Source organism: Nycticebus coucang, chromosome 8, assembly GCF_027406575.1.
Source record: "Nycticebus coucang isolate mNycCou1 chromosome 8, mNycCou1.pri, whole genome shotgun sequence".
In the NCBI taxonomy this organism is placed as follows: Eukaryota; Metazoa; Chordata; class Mammalia; order Primates; family Lorisidae; genus Nycticebus; species Nycticebus coucang.
The window spans coordinates 48293694-48313953 of record NC_069787.1 but is presented as its reverse complement, the minus strand read 5'-3'; the positions used below and the strand labels follow the sequence as shown (position 1 = coordinate 48313953).

The following is a 20260-nucleotide window of genomic DNA, read 5'->3' as shown; positions in this document are numbered from 1 at the left end:
CCAACGGAGCCTCTTAAGGTATCTCCCTAAATCACAATGAACTAAAAGACTTGCCAAATTAAAAACAGAAATAATCATAATAGAGAAAATTATAAAATTATCCCAAATAAGCTGAGTTCTATGGCTGTTGTGGGAGATTTATGTCCACACTTTTTATTAATATAATAGCTTTCACTGTTTAAAACAGTGTAGTTTTTCTTTGTTGGCCAGTATTTCCTTTCTAATGTTTATATCGCAGGGTGTTCAGCAGAGGTAACATGCCAGGCTCACAGCTTTCTCCCCCTCTATGCACAAGTTACTTTTACCCTGTTGCTGGCTAGTCTCATAAATAGGTATTGTGGAGAAAGAGACAGTAAATGGACTAGTAAAAATTCATCTTCACTGCAGGAAAAACTCAAAGCATAAGATTCTGGTGCTAAATCAATAGAAGCACGCTTGGATATGAAGGATAATCAAATGTTACGGCTTCAATGTCAAACTTCATATCTCAGCTAAAGCTAATATGCTATTAATGTATACACCAAGTAGCCTGTTTGGTAGAAAATACTTAAAGGTATGGAAAGAGTAACATGCTCTTACATTAGCCAGTAATTTGCCCATCAGTTCTGAGGTGCAGCAGCCTGTGTGTATGTGAGTAGTCAGGTGCTGCCCCCACTGGTCAAAGGGGGGCAGTGTCTGCTCCCTTCTGAATTACTCGTAGCCCAGAAAATAGAAACAGCACAAGAACGGATAAGAATGTCATATCAAACATGAATCTTACTAGTTCCTTGGGAACATGAGCTTGAATTTCACCAGCCTTCAATTCTCAAGAAAATGAAACCAGCATGATGAAAAATTCAGAATGACCCAGAACACATGGCCAAACCCGTTATTTTTCAGCAAAGCCAGAAGGCAGCATACTCAATCAGAAGATCAAAAAAAGAAAATAACAAAGCTCAGAAATAACAAAGCAGAGCCTTCTGCATCAACTGCACACGTACCCTACGGGTTGTTCCTGAATTAATATAAGCCAACCAATTCCCAAATGAAGGGTTTTCACTTTGAACATTTAGGGACACTGGCTAACAAAAAATGTGGCTTAATCTTTTCACTTTGAAAAGCAACAACATGAAAGTTGGACCAACAATGATGCAATTATTTTCATATAAGAACTAGAGTCTCTATTTAACAAACTTACGAATTTCTAATCATAAGGGACCAGTCTGAAGAGGTATGATATGTCCTGACAATAAAATATTAGGCATTAAGTTTCATGCTTTTGAATAATATTTAATAAAATAGGAACATGTCAATAATATCCTAGTAAGAGAAAAAGTAGTTGGCAAACTATTCATAAATTATGCTCCACATCACACGGTTCCATATACATACACAGAGAAAAGCAATGGCAAGAAATAGAAAAAAAATGTAACTTAATTCTTTGTAGGTGTGGACAAAGGTAAATTTTGTTTTATTCCCTCTTCAAATGTTTTTAATAATTATGAATTACCTCTGTAACAAGAAAGTTATAAACGTTGCTTTTAACCTGGGTATAAAAAGAGTCTTCAAACCTCCCTACCATGCTTTCTTCTTCAATATCTCTACTGGAGAAATATTATAACCTATAAATTCGAAAAATAGTTCAGAGGACTCGGGGGCCAACCACAGATATCTGTCATGAAATAAAAATCTCAATAACATTTAAACAAGATGGATGAAAGCCATCTTTTGGCCTTGGGAGCGCTTTTCATTTGACTGTTTCCTGAAGCTGAAGTTAAGCCAGCCCTTCAGTCTCTGGCTCACTCCTACCATTTTCTCCCTATCAACGTGTACAGGAAGGTAAAATCCACCAAGGTTATCTTGTTCTTTTATCCTTTTCATTCAGTGGCTAATGACAAGCGCTTAAGGACAACCAGCCTTTCTGACACGATGTTTCTGAAGTCTGGTTTCCCATACACTTTGCTCTTCTCTTTGAGGTATTTCACAAATGTACGCGGGTGTAGCAGCTTTGGCATTGTGGACTGAGCCTGCAGCCGTGCTGCGACTTGATGGGTTAGCAGCCTACTTCCCTCCCCCCTGGGGCTTCCCCCAGTCGTCTCTTTCTAGAGCCCTAGGAAAGGTGTAGGCAGATAGGGTGGCCCAAGACTCTCGAAGCTCAGGGAACAAGGGAACACTTTCCTGGGAGGGTCTGAGATAATCGCAACTTGGGAAAACACCCCCGAAGATGTAACCCAGTGGCCTTGTTTGTACACTGCCATAGGTAAAATATCTGTTAGTAGTGTTTTTACTTTCCAAGCAATACAAAGCATCAACCCAATGTTAGACCATACTAAACAGTAAGAAGGAAAAATGACCTTAGTTTATGGAAATATTAAATGGCACAATAAGCACCATTTTTCTTGCAATTTCCTCCCCTCCCCCCAGCTACTAGGAAAACTACAATACTAATTTGGTGGTGGCTGTCCTTTGCTCATGATAGGTGCTCAATAACAATATGTAGGAAGGAAAGAGAGAAGAAAGGAAGGAGCAAAAGGAGAAGGGGAGGGGAGGGAGATGGGAGAAAGCCATAGTTCGTGCATTGTCATTTGGACAGGACTGCACATTACAGAGAGACAAGGACATACTCGATTTTGAGAACTTTCCAAGTCATCCCCTGGTGTTCTTAACAGTTCCAGTACTCAACACTTCTCTCTATTAAGAAATTCTCCCTATAGCTGATACAAACCCTCTTGGCCTGATTTTAAGCCCACTCACTCTGGCTCTGTATCAGAGGAGAAAGTGAACAGCTGATCTCCATGCTCAATGCAATAATTCCTCATACATTTAAAGAGAATAAGTCATCACCAATTGCCTTTCTTTTTTCCCCTTAACAACCCCAATTCCCAAAGCTTTTCTCCATGGATCCCGTTTTCTAATCCCTTAATCCAATGGTGCCTATTGGTACTCAGTTCAAAGTTGGTAAAAATAACATGCTATCAAATGATGGTATCAGGAGATCCTGAACGGATACCCCGACAGGTGGAGCTTCTGTTCCACCCCTTAGATGCCTTCTGTAGAGGCTGGAGAGAGCATGGAGAGCCCCTGGCCTCTCCCCTGCAGCTGGGAGGTGGAACACAGTTTGTACAGGTGTGTTCGGGCTGCTACCAGACACTGTAGATACCGGCCTACTCAGTGATGCCTCGTACTGTGCTGGCCACGGGGGAACAGTGGGAGGCAGATAGGTGTGTTTCCCGTGTTCATGAGCAGTCCGGCAGTTTGTTCATGTGTGAGTGTATGTGCAGGTGAAGGGATGCAGAGGCTGTTTTATCAGTTGAAAGGGTTCAAGTGATATCTGCCACAGCAGTCATCAGCCTCTATTGTATCACTATTATTCAAGTTGGTCACTGTGGAATATGAGCGTTGTAGTCCTTAGGCACCGACCACAGTGTCCACACCCTGGAGTTAGTGCTATCTCCCGTATATAAGGTCTCCAAGGGCACAGAGTGTGCCTTATTCTGTCCCATCCATCCAGGCTGCAGGTGCTGACAGAGCACCCATCTTACTATGTGGCTGCTGCTGCAGCTCTGGGGTCTTCCTTTTCTCAGTCTGGTCCCCTTCTTCCCTCTCCCACTTATCCACCCATTAATTCATAAGCACTGTTGTAGTGCTTTTTCATTTCTAGCCCTTCACATCTAGATAGATGTGGCTCTGGCCCCTCAGCGTTGCAAGCCATAGATAGTTACACGTTTGGGGAGTCTAAGGAATGACCCAGACAAACTAAGAATGGTTTAATCTGTATGCAGAAGGGCATTTTCTGGTAGGAGGAGGCAGGGAAGAAGAAAAGGGTTTATAAAACCCACCCCTTATCTCTTTTGGGAAAAGACAAGCAGAAAGGCAAATCTTACATATTCTCCTTAATCCCGACCCAGACAGTCCCTTTAAGGTCTGTTTACATCTCACAGCCTAAAAATGCACCATCATCATTTCTTGAAGTCATTACTCAGAACACACCCCCACTGCATTTCATTTTTATTATCCCCATTTTAGGAACGATTACATGGAAGCAGAGAGCAGTAGCAATGAAGCAAATCATGAGAGGCTCCAATAGAGACAGAAGCCTTAAAGCTTGTTGGAACAGCATCTCTGTGCCAGACTATTTTTAATGCAAGTTTATGCAGCTGTCCTGCACTTGGAGAGTCTAACAGATGAGCCCGCTCTGCACTCAATGATTTTTTCATCATTCCTAACCCTTTCCAGCTCACCATGCTATGGTTGTGTGTTCACGTGTGTGTGTGTGTGTGTGTATGGTTGTCCTTAAATGTCCTTCTCCACAGTGCTACACCCCAGAGAGATGTTTTTGGCTTCTTGTAAATACGATTCTAATCCAGAGATCTCTTTGCTCTTCCAGCTGCCTATGCCTTCCAGAGGTTGATTGTATGGGATCTCATTAAAGATTCACAAGAGAAGATACTGTTTGGTTTTTATTAAAGAAAAGGATTGGGAAAATATACCAAATTTGTATATGCTTGTATTTTTAAGGAAATACATTAAAAACTGGCAACAATGATTGCTCTGGGGAGGGTTCCAGAAATTGGGAACAGCATTGCTCTGGAGATGGGAACTCAAGATCTTAGATGAGAAGACTCTCTTTTTCCCAGATACTCTCATACCATTTGACTTTTTATCATGTGCAAATATTACCTTAATAAATTACAAAAGAAGGGTGAGGGCTAGCAATTGACAATTGCTGACTACTGACTATAATTCAGTCTAACTGGTGTTTAACTATAAAATCTCACTTCATCTTTGCAACAGCCTTATGTAAAACCTTATTGTACAAAAGGATAATATTTGTCACCTGCTCAGGTTTGCACAGCAGATTGGGGCAACATGTGGAACTGAACTCAGTTCTTCCTGATTTCCAGAACCATACACCATGTTGTGTTGACTTCGGTTTTGTTCCAAAGGAACCAAATGGGGGTTGGTGGTGGAGGTTACTTTTAAGAACCTGAAAGAACACCATGAAGTCCTATAATGTGGTTTGTGTCAACAACTTAATGAATCTGCCGACCCCCACATGCAGGCCTCCACTGCACAGTGGAGATTTCTCTCCAGTCCTCCACTGGCACAGGACCACCCACTCCAGAGGGGGTAAAGGTCCCTTTTTAAAAAATTGTTTGGGGTGCATTGAGGGTACAAAGAATTAGATTACACTGATATCTATTTGTTAGGTAAAGTCCCTCTTGTAATTGTGTCCCACCCCCAAGAGGTGTGCCATACACCATGACCCTCCAGCCCCCTCTATCCTTCCCTCTCCCTTATCCATCATTCCCCTACCCTACCTCTTATATGAGATCATCTACTGCCTTCATATTAGAATCGAGTGCATTGGATTCTTGCTTCTCCATTCCTGTGATTCTTTACTAAGAAGAATGTGTACCCCCTCCATCCAGGTTAATACAGAAGATGTAAAGTCTCCATCTTTTTTAATGGCTGACTAGTATTCCATAGTGTATGTATATGTATATATATACATACACCATGACTTGTTAAACCATTCCTGGGTTGGTGGGCATTTAGATTGTTTCCATGTTTTGGTAATTGTAAATTGAGCTGTGATAAACTATCTAGTGCAAATGTCCTTATGATAAAATGATTTTTTTTCTTCTGGGTAGATGCCTAGTAATGGGATTTCAGGATCAAATGGGAGGTATAATTTGAGTTCTTTGAGGATAATACATACTTCCTTCCAAAAAGGTTGTAATAGTTTGCAGTCTCACCAGCGGTGTAAAAATGTTTCCTTATTGCCACATCCATGCCAGCATCTCCATCTTTGAGACTTTGTGATGTGGGCCATTGTCACTGGGGTTTTGGTTTGCATTTTGGTTTGATTTTGGTTTGCATTTCTCTGATGATCAGGGATGATGAGCATTTTTTCAAATGTTTGTTAGCCATTTGTCTGTCTTTGTCACAGAAGGTTCTGTTCATATCTCTTGCCCAGTGGTAGATGGGATTGTTTACTCTTTTTCTGTTGATTAACTTGAGATCTCTGTAGATCCTAGTTATCAACCCTTTGTCAGATTAATACCCTGAAAATATCTTTTCCCATTCTGAAGGTTGTCTCTTTGCTTTACTTGTTGTATACTTAGCTGTGCAGAAGATTTTCAGCTTAATTAAGTCCCATTTGTTAATTTGTGTTATTGTTGCGATGTTTGCTGAAGTCTTTGTCATAAAATCTTTCCCCAGTCCAACACCATCAAGAGTTTCCCCCCCACACTTTTTTCTAAGAATTTTACTATTTTGTGTCTTAGATTTAAGTCTCTTATACGTCTTGAGTCAATTTTTGTAAGGGGTGAAGTTTGGGTTGAGTTTTAGTCTTTTACATGTGGTTATCCAGTTCTCTCAACACCATTTGTTGAATAGGGATTCTTTCTCCCACTGTATGCTTTTGTTTGGTTGATCAAAGATGAGATGGCAAGTAGAGACTGGTTTCATCTCTTGGCTTTCTATTCTGTTCCATATGCCTATGTCTCTATTTTTGTGCCAATATCATGCTTTTGTGATTACTATGGACTTGTAAGATAGCCTGAAGTCTGGTAGGGTGATGCCTCTGACTTTGTTTTTATTACCAAGAATACCCTTAGCTATATGGGGTTTTGTTCTGGTTCCATACAAAACGAAGTACTATTTTTTCCAGTTATTCAAAATATGATGTTCGCATTTTAATGGAGATTGCATTGAATCTGTAGATTGCTTTGGGTAGAATAGACATTTTGACAATGTTGATTCTTCCCAGCCAAAAGCATGGTACGTTCTTCCGATCAAGTAGGCTTCATCCAAGAGATGCAAGGTTGGTTTAACATATGCAAATCCATAAATGTAATACACCATATCAACAGAAGCAAAAGCAAAGACCATATGATCCTTTAAATAGATGCAGAAAAAGCATTTGACAAAATTCAACATCCTTTTCTAACAAAAATAATTAAGAAAATAAGCATAGGAGGCATATTTCTTAAGCTGACTAAAGTTGTCTATGACAAACCCACAGCAAACATCATACTGTATAGTGTAAAACTGAAAGCTTTTCCACTTAGAACTGGAACCAGACAAAGATGTCCACTATTGCCTCTATTATTCAATGTAGTTCTGGAAGTTCTAGCCAATGCAATCTGGCAAGAGAAGGCTATAAAGGGCATCCAACTGGGGGCAGAGGAGGTCAAACTCTCCCTCTTTGCTGATGATATGATCTTATACTTAGAAAACACCAGAGGCTCAACCACAAAACTGAAAGTCATCAGCAAAAAAAAAGTAATGTCTCAGGGTATAAAATCAGGGTTTACAAATCAGTAGCCTTTGTATACACCCAAAACAGCCAAGTTGAGAAGCAAATCAAGGACAAAATTCCCTTCACAGTAGCTTCAAAGAAAATGAAGTACTTAGGAATATACCTAACCAAAGAGGTGAAAGATCTTTTCAAAGAGAATTATGAAACCCTAAGAAAGGAAATTATAGAAGAAAGTTTCCAGTTGTCATACTGTCTCCAAGAAACCTCTCTAACTGGAGGATTTTAGAGGTAGAAGTGAAATAGCTCAGGAGAGTTAGAGTCAAAATCCTGACTCTCCTAAGCATATGGGGTTCTTCATTTCTTTATCAATTATCTCAGAGCAGTCCCTTTGAGCCAGGCACTCTTGAAAGGTTAGGATGAGAGGTGAACAAGGTCCTTGGTCCTAGGAAGAATCCATGCTGGTGTGAAGAGACAGGCATTGAGTGAACAAGCAAGCAAATAAGACAGACACCAGATAATATGTATATTGGAGAAGATTAACATAAACTGTTAGCTAGAGTGACTGGGTGCCTCCCTCAGCATTGGCCATCAGGGAGAGTCTTTCTGGGGAGATGATATATACCTAAATGACAAGAATGACAAACATGCCCTGGGAGCTACTTCCCTTCAAAACAAATGAAGCTTCCTTTGTATGCGTAAGCTCCTACCCGGATTTCCATCTCAAGCTTCTATTTATTTATAACGTAAATTTGCAATCCCAGGTGTTAGAGTCAGCAAGGACCCTAGAAGTCTTAGTCTCATGCCATCATTTTAGAAATGAGGAAAGAAAGATGTAGAAAAGTTTTAAATGCCAGATTCATGGCTAGACAGTGGCCTAACTCGTAATTGAGAGTCCTGTTTTTAGCTAATGTTTTTTCTACAAATTCAGATTCCTTCCCTGGTTATATTTCCAGTGTCTGACTCTTCCCTGCTGAGTCTTCACCTGGGTGCCAGCCTCCCTGTAGTCCACAGACACTAAATCCTCCCTGGACCACAGAGGAATTACTGGAGGAGCATTAGTCATCTTGAGAATATATCCTAGGAACCAAGGTGACAGTGGAAGGGAAGGTCTACCTCTCCATAGTCTAATCTCACCACACCCCAGCCATGTGCTAGAGCAGTGCCTCCCTCCTGCCACTCCTCCCTCCCCACAGATAAGCCATAACAAGGCCTTCCAAATTAGAGGCAGGGGGGTTTGCATGGCCCTGAGAACTCAGTGAATATTAAACATCAGTCTCTTGCAATATTCCCTGGTTTAAGCAAGTCAATACGAAAATGTTCCACAATATGATCTCAACCTCTCCCAAAATGCTTTACAAAAAGATTAACCACAGAATTCCTTTAAATAGCTAGTTCCTTTAGTGCATTTGAAGTGTGATCTATAGAAATTCAATCTACATAAGGATTTTATCTCCCCTCCCCCCAAGAACAGCTATCATATCGAGAGCAATAGCATAAGCTTGGACTCTTAATGATAGGTTTTGGACTCTTTTATTATGTAATGGTTCTTATTCATGTCACAAATATTTATTGAACTGCTCTATGCAATACACTCTTCCAGGTCAGGAGAGGACACAATGAGATAAAGAAACAGCTTCTGCCCTTTGGAAGCACGCATATGCCCACATAAACACAGGGCAGATGTGATGAGGGCTACCAGAGACATATGGACAAGTTACAGGAAATGAGGGAGTGAGAGATGATAGCTCAGTCAAAGATCAAGGAAGGAGGCAGCAACATTTTAATAGGGTTCCAAAGTATTGTTGTGATTTGTACAATTGGACAATTCATTCCGGGCAAAAGAAACATAGCGTCATGTTGTGCAGGAGGCAAGGCACACAGAGACACATTCCTGGAACAGAGAGGCTCCCAGTGCAGCTTGAGGATGAGACAGGAAGACATGAGAAAGAGAAGACAAGCTTAGACAGTAGGTGAGAACCTTAAATGCAGGAATTAATAACATCTAGACCCAATCCATAAACCACAAAAGACTTGAGCGGGTTTGGGGCAGAGAAAGAACATTACAATTACAGTTGCACGTTAGGAAGCTCATTCTAACAGCCTCATGTAGGACTAATCTGAATGGATAAAGGCCACCATTAGAGATGAGGAGGAACCACATGGCTCCTGAATCATATACAAAGTAAAGAATAAATTCGAGAGTGAGGATAAAAGTAGAATTGATGAGGGAAGAGATCTAAATCCCAGGAGAGATTGTCTAGTTCCAGAAAGGGGTGGTGGATCATAGACTTTGGATTCTGGCCTGAGGAAGACAGAGAAGTCAGCATGGTGGTAAGCTGTGTCTCTTTAAGAATGGATGGTTCGGAGATGCCCCTTGCTGGGGACAGTAATCATTTAGTCTACCATATGAAAGCTACCCCAGCTGGGTGTTTCTAAGCCACCTATGAAGCCTCAGTTATTAAAAACTCCTCTTCTGGAGAGAGAAAGAAGTACCTGTTATAAATGAGGGGCCCAGAACACATCTCAAATTAAAAAGTCTCCAGTACCGTAGTGAAAGCAGCTTGACTAAGTGTGGAGAGCAGAAGCCCAGGGAACAAGTTTTTCTGTATAAAGGATAACTCAGTGGAGGGTGGGCAACTTTAAGAACATCAGGCATAATTTAAGGCTCATATCTGTGCCCTGACAAGAGAAACACCTGCTAGACTGAGACCTTTCAATTTGAAGAATTAGGTCCTGGGTGGTGCTGCTTGAACTGCGCCTGTCTAGTTTCCCTGGTAAGCACCCTCATAACTAGCTGTCCAGGGCTCTCTGTGACAAGATTGCAAATGTCCAGCCTCTGGTCTCTTTTCTTGACTATGTTCTGTAGAAACATACAGCTGAGTTTCCATTTTAGTTAGAACCACGCTGACATTGTGAGGCCTGTTCTCAGGCAGTAGGCCCGTGGAGTCTGTAGAGCTGGTCTTCAATCAGTTCCCCAACATGTTTTCTTAAAACAGAAATATCATAAAACAAGGGGTCTTGGGATAAAGTGTTTTAGGGAAATGCCACATTAAATAAAATCAAACATGTGTCTTTGCTATAAGACATCTCTGAACGTTCAAATGTTAATATGTTCTGAGAATCTCCTAGAGTAAGAAACAGTACATAGCATCTCCCCACATTATTTATCTGCAGAACCATTTTCCAACAAAATGTCTCAAGGGAAAAATGCCCTGTAGAACATGCAGAAAAATGGGTAATGATGTTACTCTCAGGAATATTTGCATTTAACTAAGAATGTAAAAAATCTAATATTACTGAGTGCCCACTACATGTTAGACACCTTTCTAAATACATACATTAATATATTTAATTCTTGTACATGTGGGTACTATTATTATTATCCTCATTTCACAGATGAGAAAACTGAGGCACAGAGTAGTTAAGAAGTTTGTCCAAGGTCCTAAATAGCTACGTTAGTGAGTAGTTGAGCTGGGAATTTAACCAAGGAAATTGGAAACTAATTTGTAATGGCAGAATTTCAAACGCAAGTGATCAGCTGGCAGTAGGGAGATTCTGAGCAAAGACTTGCATGGCAACCCTTCAGTCACAGGAAATCTAAACCTGTCTGCTCATAAATTAGTCTTTATAAGGCTCTCCACTGTGTAAGACATAACTTCTGAATTGTCACTGATTTGGTTTCTTCATCAAATTATGTTATAATGTACATATATACTCTTCCATGAAAACTAAGTCGTAATTCAGATAGCAATGCAATTATCAACAATAAAAATTCTTTGTATTATCAGTGCAAAACCCAATAATAAATAATAAATGGCAATACATAAAGAAAACAACCTTTTGGTTAACCAAATCAAGAAAATGCAAGAAAATGAAGATGCAAGTTTAAGAAATGGCTTCTCTTGGGTTCTCAAAATATTGATCTCTTACTCCATAGAACTACAGACAAAAACCAAAGAACTATTGCCTTTAATGTGTTGCAATTTTTACATCCATACCCTTCTACTTTGTTCAAAAATTGCCAAAGACATGTCTTACCCTCTCCCATTTCCTCTCCTTATTCAGAAGGATTATCACTAGTTTTGGGTGCATCTGGTAGCCATCTTCACTGAAGGATAGATTTCTCCCCTCAAATGTGACATTGATCAGATACCTATAAAGATAAAATAAAAGGAGGATTAAAAGGATGAAGAAGGTTGTACCAAGAACAAGATAGTTAGGCAGATAGAGAGACAGATGGAAGGACACGACACGTTAGTTATGCAGATACCATTATCAAGCTTGGTACTCCTTGAACTTCTATTTGATTGTATAGTAGAGTCATCCAAGTTTTACACAGTAAGAATCATATGAAAAAATATATAACAATTTAAAATAAGGGCATGGCCTAAGTTAAGTCTATAGCCATGACTTTGAATAAATTACTTAGCCTCTGAACCTCTGTGTTTTTCTCCATCTACAAATAGCGGAGTAATAAATAGACCAAGCTCATTAGGTTTAAATGAGATAACTTAGGTTAAGCACTTACCATGAGGCCTGATGTGTAGTATTATGCACTAACAATTATTACTCAGAAAAAGAGGTAGATTAAAAGGTAGAGACAAGAAAAGAAAGTGGGAGTGTACCGAGACAATGTTCTGCTAAGAATGGTGGCATGTAGGAGCTTAGATCTCTCTCCCCATCTCAGAGACATGATTTACTGCTTTATTCTTTTTTTTTTATTTATTTTGTTTATTTATTTTTACTCTTGGGGATTCATTGAGGGTACAAGAAACCAGGTTACACCAATTGCATTTGTTAGGCAAAGTCCCTCTTGCAATCGTGTCCTGCCCCCAAAAGATGTGGCACACACCAAGGCCCCACCCCCCTCCCTCTTTCCCTCTCTCTGCTCTTCCTTTCCCCACCCCTCCCTCCTTCTTTCTCTCTCTGCTCGACATACTGCTTTATTCTTGCTGAGGTCTTACCCAGCTCATACTTCTAAGAGTTGTGGGATGAGTCCAGTAGGTAGGAATCTGGTACCACAGGATGCCTCTGGAAACCAGAGCTATTGCATGGTGTATAGGGAAGACAAAATGCCATGGAGTAGGAAAAGGAAGGAGAGGCATTTCACAGAAGGTTCTGGGTATCTATGCATAAATTAGCGGAGGTAGCTAGAGTCAAACCAATGAAATTACCTTCCTCCTGGAAACCTGCACCCAGCCCATCCCATTGCTGTGCTGGTGGCCTTCACTGGGAATTCCCACAAGTGTGCTCATTACAACTGCATTAGTACAACTGTGCTGATGGTAATTAATGTCCCTTTACCTTAATGACCCAAAGAATCAATAATGATTAGCTCTGTGTTCACATGACATGCTACTCTGGAGCCCTAGGCCTCTGCTTGTGAGCCATGTCCCTACCAAGTAGCAAAAGGTGCCTCTTATAATTACAGTGAAGGAGCTACAGGAAGCAGCTTGAAGGTCCCTCTGGGGGTGTCCAAACTATGGCCCGCAGGCTGTAGGCAGATTATGTGAGGACTTTTTTTGATTATCTGTGGTGTTGGATATCACAAAAATTATGCAAAGACCCTTTTCTTTTTATTTTGTCCATCAGCTTTTGTTAGTGTTTGTGCACTTAATATGCAGCCCAATACAACCCTTCTTTTGCTGTGCTGCAAAGAAGAAGAAAGGTTGGATACCCTTGCTTTCTTCAGTGATACAGGGAGACCTTTCCTCGATTCTTTCAAATAGCATTAGGTTAAACAAGGGTGTCAGGAGGTGGACCGTTCCAGAAATTATGAAGTCACCTAGGCAGGGTGAACCAAACCCTCATGGATCAACTTCTCACTGCTAGAACTGCCTGGGATATTTAAGCCTGTCATTTCCTCATCCTGAGTAGCTTCAAAAATGCAATCAGGAATATAGGTAGACATTCCTAGAATCTTAGAACTGAAAGAGACCTTTATAATCAACTAGCTCCCACTTCCTGCACTTTATGCTTCCCTTTTACAACACCTTAGAAGTGTTCTTCTCAGGTCTTCTTGATTCTGATGGGGAACTTATCATAGCACCTTCCACCCTCAAGGTGGCCATCTCCATGTTGCCCAGGCAGTTCTTTCTTCCTTAAAGCTGAATCTGCTTCCCTGTAACCCTTCAATTCCTGTTTCCTCCTTCAAGACTCTACAATCAATCTTAGTTTAATCCCACTTTGACATGAGAATTCTTCAAGTATTTGAAGACATTTATCATATATCCCTTATAAGATCAATTGTAATCTTAAAGAAGGCTTAATTTCATTCAGTTCTATAATTAAACCCAATGCATTAGGAAACAGTCACAGAGAGGTTAAATTTGCCCAGTGTTACACAGCTAATTGGGAGCAGAAGTAGCATTTTAAGCAATTATTTCCAGTCCTGGATCCTTTCTAGCACACCGCCCTGATTTTCACATTGGGCTTAGCATCCTCAGGTCCTTTGCATAGTCACCATGTGCCATGGCTTCAAGTGCCTGCCATACCACTTCTTTCTGGACACCTGCAGTCAGTCACACCCCTAACCCAACTCAATTGGCATCTGCTCCCTTTCCTGCTCCTCAGCTCTCAGCTCACACCTGTTCACCTACACCTACCACTGGTGTGAAAATAATATTCAGGTCTGCTATAGCTTGCAATAACTCTAACACTCCAACCAAAATTCTATAGAAACCATCCCAGGGAATATAATTATAAAACCACAAGGCAGAGTATTTTAAACTAACAGAAGATAATTTAAACTATCAACATAATTAATTTGGAAAATGTGTTCTTACTATAATAATTTCTTAGAATTACTTAGAATAATTTCTGGAGTCTTCAAAGTTGTTGTACACAAAAAATAAATTGATCTCATCTCTTTTTTGGAAGGAAGGAATGAAGGAACAAGCAAAGAGAGGGAGAAAGAGGGGCGGAGAGAGAGCGAGATGGAAAAGAAAGACAGAGAGAGGGAAAGAAAGAAAGGGAGGGGAATAAATTGCCTGGCTTATGCATGCACCATTTTACTAGACATGGTTCTGAAAAATTCTAACTTTACCTAAAAAACACCATTAAGAATATTTAAAAGAAAGCCTCTATTTCAGAAGGCAATTATAAAAGAGAAGTTCCAAAAAATAATTCAATTAATAAGTGATATTCATGGAATAAGTAGATAGCCTCTCAAGATGACTTCTTCGAAGAAGGCTGCATTGAATTGGGTGTACCATATCTAAGTTGAGAAAATTAAACTTTCAGAAAACAAACTATGCTCCTGGTCAATATAATTGGTTGATAAATTTCTCTGGTCATTCCTGCTCCAGCTCCTTCTGATTTTTTCTAAGAAATTGTTCTTTTGACTCCACAAATTCATTTTCTCTACCTAAGCACTTTTTATATATTTTACCTTTATCATACACATTAGCAAAATTCATGACAATATATAAAATATTCTTCTTCAGAGTATCCTTTAATCATTCGTATCCATCAGTAGCAAATAGATGAATCATTCACATTGTGCTTTTCTAAGTAATTCACAGGGATATGACAACACTCAGCTAGTAGTGAGGAGCTTGCAAATATACACCAGCCTTGAGCAAGATGCCCTCAGAACAAACAGATCCATCCATTCATTCGTAATGAAAAAAAGTGAAAAAATATTTAGGGGCCTGGTCACTTCTACATATTTGTCCTTGGCACCTGAACCTTGGCTTTTCTTCTCTAAAATGAAAGCATCATTTTTAGTTCAATGAGAGAGAGGATGGGAAAACTGTATAAAATATACAAAAAAAGATGATACAAACACAAGGTTATATAACAGGAAACATTCAGGAAAAGAATATATTAGCATGATTTGAATATGTAAAGGCTAGAAACTTGCTTGATTTTGAACCTCAGTGAATAAAGTGTGATAACTACATTTTAAAAAGGCTCAGTATCAAAGAAATACAAGTGAGGAGTGGAGACTGGGTCCTACACATGTGGCACAAACTGATTCAAATGGTCGTATTAATCAATTTAACTTCCTATAAAATCTAAAAGTATTCAACTACCTTTGGATCTGGCTGTAGTTTGTCAATTTTGAATATTAATTAAAACCTCAAAGCTCCTTTGTATAAATTCTGGGTAAAGGATTAAACTATAATTGAGATTAAAAGGTGCCCATGACTATTCTACTTTTCTCTGAACATGTCATCCTCAAGTACACAGTCCAAATGCATAGCTTCAAGTGGCAGCCAAACTCAGAAGTTCTTTCCATAAGAATCTAATCCCCTAGGAACTCCATCAAGTGGTGGTGTATATATGTATGTATAAAATCTCTCAATTTGTCTCTGAGATAGTCTGAACCCTAAGAAACTGGATGGCCTGTCTCATAAAGTCCTAATATTATACAGAATCCCATATTTTTAGAAGTAGGAAAAAGAAATTATCCATCGAGAACTGTGGTTTTAGAGAGAGAAATAACAGGTCCTAAGATGCTAAATGCCTTTTTCCCTAGGTGACATGCCTGTTCAGGACTGGAGCTCAAGGCTTCTGTTCTTCTCTGCTCAGTGTCTTTTCATGACATCACCAGCTGCAGTGAAATCAGTTTCCCTGAGCTCCAGATGTGCTTTGTAGCATTCTTGCATCATGTCATCCTGGACTATACAGATCCCTAATATAGACCACATCAAATAAAATTTATCTCCTTTCTCACTGGTCTCCTTGTTGAGAAAGAGCTTCAGAATCCTGATGGGCTCAGGGCCAATACATCATTTGCTTCATACGGCCACAGTCATGCTCCAGTTGAGCTGAATGAGGTTGAGCTGAGGTTCAAAAGCTCTTGCACCTCTTTGACTTCAGACATACCACTCAGAGCTCATTACTGCACCAGGTTGGTAGCTGAAGCAATGATTTAGCAGCAGGCCCTGTATGGGAGGCATCTCATAGAGCTCTGCCAGCATCATCTCAGCTGCCCAAGAGCCCTGGCACAACAGTACTTGCTTTGCCTTCCATATTTTTATGAAGCATTAGATTTTAAAAAATTAATGCCTGCTCATATGGTAATAAGAGAGAGAGAGAACATCCCATCCCATTCAATCCTTTCATTTTCAGATGAAACAGACAAAGTCCATAAGGGTTTCTCTAATCAGATGACAGGGCAGGGAATAGAAGCTGATGTCCCCGCTGCCACCCCAGTGTCCTCTAGCCAGACCATCAAGCCTAAAAAAGGTAGCAATTTTTCATAGCTCTCCATTTTCATTCTCCATAAAGAAATGAAGAAACAGGAGACTTGAATTTTTGACTCCTTGTTTATAATTTTCTGGAAATTTATAACTCTGTAAGTTTGCGTCATTGACCTTAAGCTTCCTCATCTATAAACAGACAAGTCCATACCATCTTACTTGGCTGATATGAGAAGCTACAGGGAGGTTCCTTTGATAGGTTCTCTATCTCTATGTTTCTTTTATTCTTTTGTTAAAATATTTTTTATTGAATGTATTTAAAGTATGCAACACAATATTATGGGATATGTATATATATGTATACATGTATATGTATGTATGTACGTATATATGTATACATATATATATATATCTTAAAAGAAACATTACTCTAGTGAAGCAAATGACATCCACTACCCAGCATTTCATTTGATTATTACCATGGCCGTGATGCTATTAAACACCATCACTGTAAAACCTCAGAAATCTTTCAAAAAGTCTTCCAAAAATCTTGAGACTCGTTTTAGAAATACTATTATTTATTTATATATTTTCTCTAGAAACAGTACAAATAATTTCCCACAGGTTTAGAAACAGTGGACTTTAAAACTTTCAAAAGCTACCTAATTAGAGACCGCATTGGAGAAAAGAGCCAAAGATTTTGAAAGATTAGATTTTCAGCATGATCAGACAGACCAAATTTCCAAACTAAGAAATTCACAGCTATCAAAATGAATTCAAAATGATCAATCCAGGATACTATGGTCCATGTGACAGGCAAGATTATTTTAGCCTTGTCTACAGTATTCTTTTTTTTAAGTACAGGGATTTGAAAAAGTTTTAAAAGTTTCCTTTGATATATGTCATACATAAAAATATTGAACCAGGCTATTGCACAAAATAATTAGAAATGCCAGCTTCCTATGCTGTCCTTTTCTCTTATTTAGGCAAAATGATACCTTGTGGAAAACCTCAGGAAAAACTAATTTAAAGAGCAGACTATAATATTAATTTATAATTGAGACAGGTTAAAAATAGTTTGTCTTTCAGTAAATTCAACATTTTCTCTGAAATTGTGTTTATACCATGAATTTATTTTGCAAACCATTCTTCACAAATTATAAAAGGTTCAAGTTTGGGCTAGTCCACATCCTAGTTATTTAAATTCTAAATTAGTATTGTTGAGTTAATGAGATAGATATTAAAGCATATTAAATTCTAAATTGGTATTGTTAAGTTAATGAGATATTAAAGTATCTTGAATTTAATATACTTCTCCTGGTGGTGAGAAATGTGTGTTAGTCCCTTAGTAGTTTGGGCTGAACTGAATTCATGTCAGGGGTAAGTGGTGATGTATTAATTCACTGATTATAAAGAAAAAGTCTTTTTAGCCCCCTTGGTCTAACAATGACAAATTTCTGTGAACTATTACCCGGATTCACATGAATTAGTTTCACAACCAAATACCATAAATTAGTTTAATCTGAAATGAAAGAAAACAAGAGGATTGTTAGGAGTCACTCAACAACCTCTGTTTGGATATAGGAAGGTGGGAAACATTACTCCAGAAAGGTCCCACTTCTGACCAATCCTCAAGTCCATGAGAATTTTGAGGGGCTCTGTCACCAGCTGTGATGACGTCCTATCTGTACCCTTTCACCCAGTGGGGTCAATGTGATGGGCCATGGCCAGGAAACAGGCCTCTCTGGATTTACCTAGGGGACCACCTATGATCAGACCCAGAAACTTGTTCTCATTAGTAAGATATCTTCTACTCAAATCAATGAAAAGCCTAGAAAACCCCCCAAAATGATTACGCTGAGAGTTGAGTACACAGAAATAAAAAGGAGGAACAGAATAAGTAAAGAGGGAATGAATACAGCACATATAAAACACACACACACACACACACACACACGGAGACATACACACACACCCATACTGCAACAGGCAGTGCAGCAAGGTATTTAAGAGCAAGGACACTGCAATCACACACCCTCTGTTCAAATGCTGGACCCACCAGTTCTGAAGTTGTGTGATCTTGCAAGTTATTTCACTGCTCTTTTCCTCAGTTTCTTCACCATAAAAAATGTAAATAATAACAGTTACTTATCTTATAGGATTGTTGTGAGAATTAAATGTTTCAATATATGTAAAGAACTTAGAACTATCCCTAAAACAGAGTGAGCATTATGTGTTAGTGGCTACTACTGTTGATACTACTATCTTTTTTTAAAAAATGTTGCCAGGATGTCAGAGGATATCAGCAATTGCAGGGACTTTTGGATCACAGGGTAACTTTATACATTTAAAGCTGAGTGCACTGTGACCTGAGGATGTGTTTGTTCCCATGCTTTGGCCTGTCTACTTGCATCTAGGTCTCCTAATTCCTGGATCTCTGCTTATCCAGTATACTTTTGCTCATTCCTACACTCTACCCAACTATTAAGGCTTGGGAACATTTGTTTTGTTCCTACTATGATTAGTTGACCCTGTGAGGTTTTATACAGAGGACAATCACTGAATCACACTACTTCAATATAAAGTTCACTTCCCCAGAAAGGTGAAAGATGAGCTCATATCTCTGTGACTCCTCAAAATGACCCCCATTCTGACCTCCCAGGGCCCTCCTGTGAACACTATGAGACTCTCTTTAAAATCCCTTCAGGGGGCACATGCCTACCTATGTGTGAAGGTGCCACACATCCTTAGGGAACTAGCAGGGCTACCTTTTGATGACAATTAATCAAATGTGCAGAACACCAAAGCTGTTTCTCATTTAGCTCCATGCATGGAACTCAGCAATGAAAAATAAATTCCTCCCTGTCCTCAGGCTCACAACTCTTCATTCCCTTTGCTGGGTAAGATGCTACAGGAAAGCCAGGCTTACTAGACACAGTTAGAAATGGAGGGAGGGGGGTGGGGCCTTGGTGTGTGTCACACTTTATGGGGGCAAGACATGGTTGCAAGAGGGGCTTTACCTAACAATTGCAATCAGTGTAACCTGGCTTATTGTAGCCTTAATGAATCCCCAACAATAAAAAAAAAAAGAAATGTGGGACTCCGCCGTAGGAAGGAACTGGTAACTTTTCTGATGATGTCATTGTCACTGGATTATTTTCCCCCTTTTAGTTCATATTTCCCTGCTGGACATTAGTTAAAATCACTTTCTTTCTCAAAACATTGAATAAAATTCTTTGCTTCTTTCACAGATAAAGTGCTCAATATGTTGGAATGTAGCCCAGTATAGGCTATTAAAACCAAGAGGTGAGACCTTCCCAGAGCAAATGCCAAGACAGGTCAAAAGCTAGCTGATCACAGAGTATACTGGTGCTATTTCTTTATGCCTAATAATGATTTTAAGGTAAAGGCTTGCCTTTCTGACATCCACTTTAGCTCATATCTGGCAACACAACTCAGGGGTGAAACCAAAACTAGCAAAACAATGACTAGCAAAGATTTCTCTAGAACATTCAACTATGACAGGAAGCCCCTTTCTTCCTATGAACTTTCAGACATACTGAAAGACACTCTGGGTGCTTATGCCCAAGAAACCCTGGTGAGGATCCAAAGTGGCCTGGGCATGACATCAGGGGGAAAGAATATAGAGGCCCTTCTCTTCTTTTTGACATTTCTCTATTTGCTCAATTTGTTCTTCATTCTTCTGGAACTTCTCTCTGCTCTCTATTATACCTTAGATGACCAAAAAAACCAGTGCATGGAAAATACTTCTGTATACATAGTTCCTGACTCTTCTGTAGCTGTCATACTTTTTAACTTCACATTTTCCTCTAACTGCTCTACTAAAGGATGTAAACAAAGTGGA

At 39.4% G+C, this 20260-nt stretch overlaps 1 protein-coding gene across 1 annotated transcript in view; it reads right to left on the bottom strand.

Annotated features, from left to right (window-relative positions):
* Positions 1 to 20260, bottom strand: part of LOC128591998 (glutamate receptor ionotropic, NMDA 2B-like) — a 195380-nt gene that overhangs the window by 108607 nt on the left and 66513 nt on the right. Inside the window, 1 exon segment of the mRNA XM_053599834.1 lies at positions 11285 to 11399. Within this exon segment, the coding sequence (XP_053455809.1) occupies positions 11285 to 11399 (115 nt within the window).